Raw genomic sequence first — 12,297 nt, 5'->3', positions numbered from 1 at the left:
TGGTCACCTGTACTGATACTTCATGCTACTCCCTGCATTTTCCTCTTCTATTTGTTTCATGCGTAATACAATACACTTGCTACTGTATTGTATATTGTATATTACTATATTACTCTGATCTGGTTAAAGGTTCACATGATTAAGGATCTATTTTAATTTAATAAAACAAAACTAAGAGGATGCATATAAAAAGGAAGCACATCATTGTTGTCATTTTTCTACTATGCATAATGTACAGTGACACAACCATGAGAAAATTCAGCATTGGTGAATATCTCTGAAGCCCATAAATAGGACAGAAAAAAGTAGACCTCTCCTATTTTTCCCTCAGAAAACAGCATTAAGAGATGTTGGTTATGTCCCATTCAGTTGGTACTATTAGGAGCCTATTAGGTCTATCCTTCTCCAGTTTTGTGCCCAATCTGGCCCTCCAAATTTTTCAACACTGCATCCATTGCCTCCGGGAATCAAATCCATCTACATTAGTGCAGATCATCTTCCTTTCACCTTCCTCAGTATTATAGACTTCTCAAGACAGCTAGTGTTCACATAGTGTGTCAAAAATATAATTTGAGCTTGCTCATTTGTGTCTTGAATGAGAACTCTGGATTGATTTGTTAGATGATCCTTTATTGTCTTGCACTCTTAGGAGTCTTCTGCAACACCAAAATTCAAAACAATTGATACACTTTAGCCTGCTTCATCAACATCCATTTTACATTTCCATAAGAGTGTCACAGGAAAATCATTGACTGCATGATTTATCTTACTTGTCTCTTGAGAAACCGATATGCAGGTCAAGAAGCAACAGTGAGAACTGGACATGGAACCACTGATTGTTTCAAAATTAGGAAAGGAGTCCTGTCACCCTGCCTATTTAACTTATATGCAGAGCACATCATGGGAAAGGCAGGGCTAGATGAATCAAAAGTTGGAATTAATCAACAACCTAAGATATGCAGATGATACCACTCTAATGGCAGAAAGTGAACAGGAACTAAAGAGCCTCTTGATGCGGGTGAAGAAGGAGAGTGCAAAAGTAGGCTTGAAACTCAACATTAAGAAAACCAAGATCATGGCATCCGGCCCTCTCAATTCCTGGCAAATAGATGGGGAAGAAATGGAGGTAGTGACAGATTTTATTTTCCTGGGCTCTAAGATCACCGCAGACGGGGACTGTAGCCAAGAATTAAAAGACGCTTGCTCCTGGGGATGAAAACTATGGCAAATCTAGACAGCATACTAAAAAGCAGAGACATCACCCTGCCAACAAAAGTGCGTATAGTCAAGGCTATGGTCTTCCCAGTTGCAATGTATGGCAGTGAAAGTTGGACCATAAGAAAGGCTGGGCACCAAAGAATTGAGGCCTTTGAACTATGGTGCTGAAGAAGACTCCTGCAAGTCCCTTGGACTGCAAGGCATTCAAACCAGGGAGTCCTAGAGGAGATCAACCCTGACTGGTCTTTAGAAGGTCAGATCCTGAAGTTGAAACTCAAATACTTTGGCCACCTAATGAGAAGGAAGGACTCACTGGAGAAGAGCCTCATGCTGGGAAAGGTTGAGGGCAATAGAAGAAGGGGATGACAGAGAATGAGGTGGCTAGATGGAGTCACTGAAGCAGTAGGCGTGAGCTTAAAGGGACTCCAGAAGATGATAGAGGACAGGAAGGCCTGGAGGAACATTGTCTATGGGGTCGCAATGGGTTAGACACGACTTCACAACTAACAACAAAGATATAGACACATTCTGGCATCTGAATATTTTTTCCAAGGCCTTTATGGCTGCTCTACCAAGTTCATTTCTTACTGCTAGTTCCTTTTATTGTTGATAGTCAATCCCCAAAGGAGAAGCTTTTTACCACTTCAATATCTTCACTGTCAGTTCAAAGGTTCATTGCTGCACTTTTATCATTAGCCTTCTTTATATTTAATTTTAGTAATTTTTCAATGTGCTCTTTCACTAAAAGCAGATTATTTGTAATTTTAACTATAAACATCATCAGCATAATGCAGATTATTGATGCTTCCCCCTCCAGTTATAAAATCATTTCCATTTACTTCCAATCCAGCATCACTCTGAATATATTCAGCAGATAGACTCTCTTTTGATTATCCAGATTGTGGCTTCCTGCCTGTGTATAGGTTTTGCATAAGGACAATGAGTTATTCTGGAATTCCCATTTTCCACAGCTTGATAGAGTTGACACAAACCTTTCAATGAAGTATCAATGTCTCTTGCTCTACAACTTTCTCTGTAGTCATCATGAACATCTAATATTTCTCCTACCATGTAGGTCTCTAATCCAAACTGGATGATCCTAAGCATTATTTTTCTAGCATATACAATTAACTATAATAAGTATGGTTAGTATACTCTGTTAGGTCCTCTTTTTAGTATCAGTATGTAGACTATAGTTTGCCATGTTTCTGTAGATACTCCATTAATTCCTGCAGCCTTCCAATTTGATAATAACCAGAGTGCTAGTCTAAATTCATCTTATACTGCAAGAGGTTCTTGTAAATAAGGAATCATCTTTTTAAAACTGGGATGTTGACAGCAACACTTTTCTACTATACTCCTGAAATTTATAGCTATCATGAATTATTTTTTCTCTGTGTAGTTCAGTGGTTTAAGTTTATACAAAATAAATTCCCACTTATTCTTTTGCAGATTACTAGCTCCATTACAGGCTTGAATCCCAATTAGTATCCTGGCAATTGCAGAACAAGAGTAAGAAAAACAATACATTCCTATTAAAACTCTGTCCAGGAATGTTCTTTGATCAGAACAAAATAGAAATAAGGAAAACAGATATTATCCTACAGGCTATGCAAGAGCTTAGTAGATCATGGCTACACATGTATATTTTAGATTTATTAGTAATAAAAAGGTAAAGGTAAAGGTTCCCCCGCACGTGTGTGCTAGTCATTTCTGACTCTAGGGGCCGGTGCTCATCTCTGTTTCAAAGCCAAAGAGCCAGCGCATGTCCAAGGACGTCTCCATGGTCATGTGGCCAGCATGACTAGACGCCAAAGGCGCACGGAATGCTGTTACCTTCCCACCGTAGTGGTCCCTATTTTTCTACTTGCATTTTTATGTGCTTTCGAACTGCTAGGTTGGCAGAAGCTGGGACAAGTAACAGGCGCTAACTCTGCTACACGGCACTCGTGATTCGACCCGCCAAACTGCCGATCTTCTGATCGACAAGCTCAGCATCCTAACCCACTGAGCCACCATGTTCCATTTGTTATTAACTATGGGTGCTTGTTATTAACTATTGGTTCTCCTCAGTTAATAGCACTAATGAAGAGGTTTACAAAATTACAGCTGCCCCAGCACCCTTCCCTGGATGCTTGACAATCAGCTTATACTTATGAAGTTGCAGCAACTTGTGATCACATGATCATGATTTGCCATTTTCCCTGCTGTCCTCCCATAAGCAAAGACAATGGGGAAGCTGACAGAGATCACAAATCACTGTGCTAAATCTTTCTCAGTCTGTAGCGGCCTCTTCAGCCCCTCCCCAGGTGCACTAGCTTCTTATACTCTCTCCCATAGTGTGCAGCAGTCATCACAAGCAACAGCCCATCATGTATCAATAGCAGTCACTTACCTGCCTATTAGCGTGCTTCTGAGCTGTCTGGGTTTTCCAACTTCCTGCCAGCTTTGCTAATGAATTTGCTTGTTGGGAGCCAGCAGGAAGTTGCAATAAGATCCTCACTTAATGACTCACAATGGCAACTGGGAGTGTCAGGATTGCCATCTCTAAGCATGCTGTCATGTGACATTGCACTTACCCGAAATTTCAGTCCCAATTACTGTTAACCTAGGACTGCCTATACAGAGCCCTCTAAGGTACTGATATATATGCCATCAAGTTATTTTTAATTTCTAGCAAGCACTTAAGATTTTTCTATGACAATCCAACATATGGCACAGAGTCTGAATACCTGAGGGCCACTTTTCTCTGATTCCTTCTGTCCATCCAGTACATTCTGGCAGAGTGGGAACATTTCAGGTCTCCTCCATTAAATGTGGGCCTCTTGTGGGACAAAGAAACTAGGCCTTCTCTTCTTGGCCCTCACCCTCTGGAACACCATCACCAGAAATAAAGGCAGCACCCTCTCTTAGGATTTCAAAAAGCTCTTAACACCTGGCTTTGATCCCAAACCTGGGATTGTTTTTTTGTTTGTTTTGGGAGTTTTTTTTAATATGGATTTTAGACCATTTTAGTCCAGGTGTCTATAACAGCAGTCCCCAATGTTTTTTGGCACCAGGGACCAGTTTTGTGAAAGACGATTTTTCCACAAATGGGGAGGGGGGGGGCAGGAATGCGCAAAATAGATCCCTCGCATGTGCAGTTTACAGTAAGGTTCACACTCCTATGAGAATCTAATGCCTGATGAGCCGAGTTGGAGTTAAGGCAGTGATGCTAGCGCTGGAGAGTGACTGCAAATATGGATGAAGCTTCATCTGCCCTTCACCTCCAGCTGTGCAGCCCTGTTCCTAACAGGCCACAGACCGGTACCAGTCCGTGCCCAGGGGTTGGGCACCCCTGGTCTATGAGACAATAGGTTTGACCTATTTTATAGTTTTTGTTTTCTTTTGTTTTGTACACTGGCCACAATTTATTGGAGCTGGGTAGGTATAATAAATAGTTTTTTTAATCCATGACTAGTGGTAACATATTATACTGTATTTTCAGTTGTTACTCAGCTGTTATCTTCCCATTGTATTAGAATCTGATTTTACAAAATATAATGTGACAACATAATTATATTTTATGCATCCTAGAGTAACAAAAAGCAGTCTTAACTAGGATGTAACAAATATATTATTTGCAAGCCACTTCATCGCAGAGCTTGATATTATATAAATGTAATTTTTGTAACTAATTATTGATAATATAGAACTATGGGCACACACATAGAATTATCTCATAAGTAATTATTGTGCTGTTTTAATGCCATGTACAACCAACCCACTAGAGAATTTAATATCCACCTTCCCTAAGGATGGGTTTAATATCTACCTTCCCTTAAGGATAATGTCATAGGACAGGCACACTCAGGTTAGAATTAATCTTTCAAAGCTTTTAACAATTTTACACTGCAATTAAGGAGAGTTTATGTATTTAATTTATACTCTGAGGATACATTGGGATAGGCTGAATTGGAAGATGATCAGAGTTTTGAAATCGGAAGAAACACTAATAATCTGCACTATGCACTCTGATGATTAAAAATGTAAATGATCTGGAAGTTCTAATAAAGTTATTTAAAACAACCCAGTGAACAATGGGACTAAGATTAAATATTAAGACCAAAATGCCAGCAGGCACAGCAGGAAGCCATAGCATTGTCATTGAAAACACTGAAGTTTGTGGATTGATTCTACGTTTTAGGATCAACTGTAAATAAAGCAGCAGTCAAGAAATACACTGCATACCAGCACTTGGCAAGATATCCATGAAGACTTTGGAAAGGCATTCAGAGGCCAGGATATGTCTGTATCTACAAAGATCAAAATCATGCAATGGTTTCCCTGTGAACTTCTATTAAAATTAGACTTTGAAGAAACAGGATAGACCGTGTATTGATATTTTTGAATTCTGGTGATGGAGAAGACTCCTGATAATTCCATGGATAGCTGAGAAGACAAACAGATTGTGTAACAAATCAATCCAGAGTTCTCACAAATGGCAAATTATCATGTTTGGGATGTATTATACAAAGGCCTAGCCAACAAGAAATGTGTAACAGTGCAAAAAATGGAAGAAAATAGAAGACACCTGAAGCAGGGTAGATTTAATTACAACAGCTGGAAGAGCTAAATTGGGGACAGATCATCCTACAAAAGGTCTTTCTGTAAGAGTTGATACCACCTGGATGGCATATAATCATTTCTTTCTAAAAACTGTATTATCTCCCTCATTAAATTAACAAATAATGCTTGATTTCACATAGATCCCAATCTGGGTTAGATAATTACTCAGTTTTCTAAAAACAAAAAATAAAAACCACATCCTCAGGCTACTACAACATGTTTATGAATGCTGAAAAGTCACAAAACAGCACATTCATGAATGCTGAGAAAGATTTCACTTATCACGTAGTATTAAAACGAAGGATTTCTCAATCTAGATAGGAATTTTTTTTTCAAGTTTCTTAGTTTTATTAGAAATGCCTATGAAAACTGCTGACAGGAAACATCCTATTAGGATCCTCCATTTATCTTACAGGAGAATCTTCTAAATCAGGGGTCTTCAAACTTGGCCCTTTTATGACTTGTGGACTTCAACTCCCAGAATTCCTCAACCAGACATCCTGCCTGAGGAATTCTGGGAGTTGAAGTCCACAAGTCATAAAAGGGCCAAGTTTGAAGACCCCTGTTCTAAATAATGCACATGCAACACATGCTTGCTTCATCTAGGAGAGAAAGGCAAGATGTGGCTCCAGAGATTTGACTGCTCAAGTTCAACTCTACTTCTCTAGCCAATGAGAGATGATACTCATCTTTCTCCACAAACTACAGGAAAAATATATAAGATCTAGAAACAAATTCTATTTACAATTATGCTACAGTCTTAATATTGCTTAGGGACACGGTGGCTCAGTGGGTTAGGACACTGAGCTTGTCGATCAGAAAGTCGGCAGTTTGGCGGGTCGAATCCCGAGTGCCACGTAACAAAGTGAGTGCCTGTTACTCGTCCCAGCTTCTGCCAACCTAGCAGTTCGAAAGCATGTAAAAATGCAAGTAGGGACCACTACGGTGGGAAGGTAACAGCGTTCCATGCGCCTTTGGTGCCTAGTCATGCTGGCCACATGACCACAGAGACGTCCTCGGACAAGCGCTGGCTCTTCAGCTTTGAAACGGAGATGAGCACCGGCTCCTAGAGTCAGAAACAACTAGCAGTCATGTGCGGGGAAACCTTTACCTTAATATTGCTTAATCAACATTTTTCGATACTATTTATTCAGAAATAAGTTTGGCTAAATTCAATATTTACTCCCAGGTGAGCAAATATTAGAGTATAACCTAAAATGTATATGTCAGTTACTTTTACTGCAGCACTGAGGTATTGATATTTCTTCAGAAAAGTAAATACAAGTAGTCTTTGACTTACAACAGTTTAGTGACTGTTTGAAATTACAACGGTACTGAAAAAAGTGACTTATGATCATTTTTCACACTTATGACCATTGCAGCATCCCCATGGTTAAAATTCAGATGCTTGGCAACTGACTCATATTTATGATGGTTGGAATATCCCGCTGTACTATGACCACCTTTTGTGACCGTTTAACAAGCAAAGTCAATGGGGAAGCCAGATTCACTTAACAACCATGTTACTAACTTAACAACTGCAGTGATTCACTTAACTGTGGCAAGAAAGGTCATAACATTGGGCAAAACTCACTTAACATCTCACTTAGCAACAAATGTTGGGCTCAAATGTGATAGTAAGTCTAGGACTACTGTGTTCTGTATATACAAAGTATGGAGCAAACTATAAAGCTAGTAATTCATAGTTTCATGCTACTCTGTGTACTACTGATACTGATTTTACCAACCAGTTACAATTTCTAATTCTAGGCATGTTGCCCACATCCATGATTAATCAATGCATATTCTGTTCATAAAAGCTTCTTCAAGTTGGCCAACTCACATTTAATTTGTATTCCTTGATAGCTTATATGTGCAATGGATAGTCTTAGCAATTATATATGGTTAAATGGCAAATCAGTGAAAGATATCAATATATATTGAACAATGTACCTCACAGATTAAGTGGCTTATTTTAGTGTAGGTACGGTAATTACGTGAATACTCCACTGAATCAAGAAATTGACTAGAAATGCTAAAACATGGGAATGGAATGGAATGGAATGGAATGGAATGGAATGGAATGGAATGGAATGGAATGGAATAGAATAGAATAGAATAGAATAGAATAGAATAGAATAGAATAGAATAGAATAGAATAGAATAGAATAGAATAGAATAGAATAGAATAGAATAGAATAGAATAGAATAGAATAGAATAGAATCTGGAAGGACCTTGGAGGTCTTCTAGTCCAACCCACTGCTCAGGCAGGAAATCCTATGTCATTTCAATCCAATCTCTTCTTAAAAACTTCCAGTGTTGGAGCATTCACAGCTTCTGGAGGCAGGTTGTTGCACTGATTAATTGTTCTGTCAGGAAAATTTTTGTTAGTTCTAAGTGGCTTCTCTCTTTGATTAGTTTCCATCCATTGCTTCTTATCCTGCCTTCAGGTCAGATCCTGAAGTTGAAACTCAAATACTTTGGCACACCTAATGAGAAGGAAGGACTCACTGGAGAAGAGCCTAATGCTGGGAAAGGTTGAGGGCAAGAGAAGAAGGGGACGACAGAGAATGAGGTGGCTGGATGGAGTCACTGAAGCAGCAGGTATGAGCAGTAGGTATGTTGTCTATGGGGTTGCAATGGGTTGGACACAACTTCACAACTAACAACAACAAAGATATAGACACATTCTGGCATCTGAATATCTTTTCCAAGGCCTTTATGGCTGCTCTACCAAGTTCATTTCTTACTGCTGGTTCCTTTTATTGTTGATAGTCAATCCCCAAAGGAGAAGCTTTTTACCACTTCAATATCTTCACTGTCAGTTCAAAGGTTCATTGCTGCACTTTTATCATTAGCCTTCTTTAGTTTCCACCCATTGCTTCTTATCCTTCAGGTGCTTTGGAGAATAGCTTGACTCCCTCTTCTTTGTGGCAACTCCACAAATATTGGAACACTGCTATCATGTCCCCCCCTAGTCCTTCTCTTCATTAAACTAGACATACCCAATTCAGCAACCGTTCCTTATATGTTTTAACCTCCAGTCCCCCAATCATCTTTGTTGCTCTTCTCTGTACTCTTTCTAGACCTAGAGTCTCAACATCTTTTTTGTATTGTGGTGACCAAAACTGGATGCAGTATTCCAAGTGTGGCCTTACCAAGGCATTATAAAGTGATATTAATACTTCATGTGATCTTAATTCTATCCCTCTGTTAATGCAGCCTAGCACTGTGTTGGCTTTTTTGGCAGCTGCAGCACACTGTTGGCTCATATTTAAGTGATTGTCCACTAGGACTCTGAGATCCCTCTCACAGTTACTACTATTGAGCAAGGTACCACCTATACTATACCTGTGCATTTGGTTTTTTATTCCTAAATGCAGAACCATACTTTTTTTGGTATATCAAGCAGCACCTGGCAAAAACAAATTCCTGGCAAAAATTAAATACTAAGGTTGATTTAACAAACTCTCCCAGCCCAAATAATACGCTTCAAGGCAATTGGTTTTTTTTAAAAAAATGTTACATTGTTGGATACAATCTATGTATGTTTACTTAGAATAAAAGTTCATTGGATTCGGTGGTGCTCAACACACAGCTGCAAATCTAGCTACTCTTGAATGAACTATTCCCAAACAGCTGCACTATCTCCTCACATCTTTTCTGCAAAAATGGCCTCCATTCCAATCGCAGTTGCGGATACATAATTTCAGCGAACTCAGGTCAATGGCCTCCTACCCGCCCACCCGCCCCCCAAACGTTACATGCTACACATAGATTACATGTTCTTTGCAAACCTCACACGGATTAAAGGCAGACTTCCCTTTATGGCACAGGCAGATTAAAGGCGGGAGTTTAAGAGAATACGACTCTTACTGTATACCATTACTGTCCATTCCTAATGCCAATTATTTTATTTCCGTGGTAGTTATGCATGATTAACAGGGTATCAGTTGCGTGTCGGGGATCTTTTTTCACTTTTAAAATAAGCAAAGTGCAAAATGCCTCACAGAACAAAAAGGAGAGGTGAGGGGATTCTTCCTTGGCTACCAAGTCACCCACTGGCTTTTTGAGGCCAAGTCCTGTAATAGGGACGAGTCAGTTCTTGGGAGCACCGCGCCTCCCCCCCCCCGGCGTCGTTCACTCACCCGGCCCCCGCCGTCTGAGCGCTTTCTCCGCAGCGTGAGTCCAGTCCGGAGCAGGGTCGGTAGTTCCCTCAGCTTCTGCCGCAACTGCACTTGCTGCTCCTGGCCTCTGGCGTCTGTGGCGTTACAGTCATGGAGCAACGAGTCGGCCCTGTCACACGCAGGTTGCATCTTAACGGAGCTCCCAGCCATGCATACTACTTGCCGTTAAAGCCTTCTCCCAGCTGCCGGGCATGCACGACGCGCACCTTTTCTCTTGTTGTGCAAAACACGACTGTCAGGCAAATGAATTGGCCTCAACAGCGGCAGTGGCGTCCTCCTCCTCCTCCTCCTCCTCCTCCTCTTCCTTCTCCTCCTCACGGGAATTGGGAAGGAAAAGAGAAAGGAGCCTGCACAAACACTGCTTTCAGCTTGCACGAAAATGAAATTGTGCGAAAAGGTCGATTCCCTAACCAAAATACTCAGAATAAGGCGTTTACCACTCAGGTGCAGGTAATGCGCCAGGAACCTAATATTTCTTATGGCCTCCACCTTTCCCTACTCTCCTGGCCCCTCCCCCTTTGACGCTGTTTTTTCTCAACTGCTACGACGGGAACAAACAAAAGTCAAAGGAAGGGGCTTGGAAGGAGCAGCGGTGTGCTGAACATAGTACCTTGTGGCTTCTTGGTGTGCTACTCTTCAGAATACACATCTTCCCTGGAGAATTGCAAATAGTATCAACAGTCGATAAACCACAGCAATAAATGGATAAAAGTTACAACGAGTGGCTTTTCAGACTCTTAGTATTTAGCTATCCTTTATTAAATGAGTCACAATTAGCAGAGTTAACATATTGGCTGCTTGGTAACATCCAGGTGATTGTATAGAATGAAAGCTAGCGTGCTGGGGAAACAGCAATAAGTATATCACAAATGAAAATAGTTTAGCTTGGTGTTCAGGTGTGATGAGCAAAGTTACAAAAGCAGATTATGGATCATTAGGTCTACACAGACACATTTGAAGATGCATTGGAGTAAATAAAATACTTCTCCAAATTGTTAAGAAGGGGCCATTTTTGCAAGGAACTCTTCAGAAGCTGTTTCTGCTTATCAATGCATGTGTAAACTAAGTTACACAGACAGCAAAGATTAATGTGCTTGCAGAAATAGCCAAGAACAGTTTTCAAAGCAGTAATAGCAGTCTTGCAAAAGTCACTAATATTCTACAAAGTATGTTTTTAAAGGATTAGAATTAATTGACAAAGAATCAAAAGCTGCTGAAAGACTCAACATGTAAGTGTATTAGGCCAACATGAACAGTTATGTTACTGTGATTTGCAAAACATGATACAATAGTTGAACACACTATGCTGAAGCCAAAGAAATCATTTTATAACATACAGGTAGTCCTTGACTTACAACAGTTCATTTAGTGACTGTTCAAAGTTACAACGGCATTGGAAAAAGTGACATGACCATTTTTCACTTGATCATTGCAGCATCCCCATGGTTCATATGATTAAAATTCAGACATTCATATTTATGACCGTTGCTGTGTCCCAAGGTCATTTGATCAATCTTTGCAATATTTTGACAAGCCAAGTCAATGGCGAGCCCAGATTCATTTAACAACCAGGTTATTCACTTATCAACTGGAGTGATTCACTTAACAACTGCGGCAATAAAGGTCATAAAATGGGGAAAAACTCACTTAACAAATGACTCATTTAGCACCAGAAATTTTGGCTGTAGTGTTTTGTGTGAACTCTGTGACTATAGTTACAAGACACACTGATACACTGTTTAATGAGAATGCCCTGGTTTCCATTTTATGGATCCCCATTCCTCCATTCCTTCTAACTGATCTGCAATTTTCATAAGCGTTCCAATCAGGAATAGAATTAGTAGGCAATCTTTGCATGAATTTGCTTATAAGGAAGACACTGGTGTAGACTTTTTAGATTCTTTGGGAACTTCAGAGAACTAAAGCCACTTGTGAAACAAAATCATTTCTAGGCAGTATATATACTTTATAATGCAAAAACTCAAACCTCAGTCTGATGCTGTTCATTACAGTTCTGTATTCTGCAAGAATTTTGATTTGGCTTTTTTCTTATATCTGTTTTTTTTCTACTCGTTTGTTCAGATAGTTATACATTCAATTACACATACAACACAATTAATAAAAAATATAGCATAGTAAATCTCTATTATAGTGCAGAATTAAAAACTTGTACAATACTGTATTTATTTAACTGTGAATAACTCTCTGAATTTGAAGAGCTTATTTCTGAAAAGACAGAAGACATGGTCATCTACATTGCAGTAACTCAGCATCATGACCTGT

At 39.7% G+C, this 12,297-nt stretch overlaps 1 protein-coding gene across 1 annotated transcript in view; it reads right to left on the bottom strand.

Annotated features, from left to right (window-relative positions):
• Nucleotides 1-10,164, bottom strand: part of RAPGEF5 (Rap guanine nucleotide exchange factor 5) — a gene marked incomplete at its 5' end in the record, with an annotated part of 141,059 nt that extends 130,895 nt beyond the window's left edge. The window contains one exon of the mRNA XM_081342998.1: nucleotides 9,976-10,164. Coding sequence (XP_081199124.1) covers nucleotides 9,976-10,164 — 189 coding nt within the window. The remainder of the gene's footprint in view (nucleotides 1-9,975) is intronic.
• Between the last annotated feature and the right edge of the window lie 2,133 nt (nucleotides 10,165-12,297).

This window comes from Vipera berus, assembly GCF_964194415.1.
Source record: "Vipera berus genome assembly, chromosome: Z".
Classification (NCBI taxonomy): domain Eukaryota; kingdom Metazoa; phylum Chordata; class Lepidosauria; order Squamata; family Viperidae; genus Vipera; species Vipera berus.
Note: the sequence above shows the minus strand (reverse complement) of the source record. Positions and strands in the feature narration are given on the sequence as shown.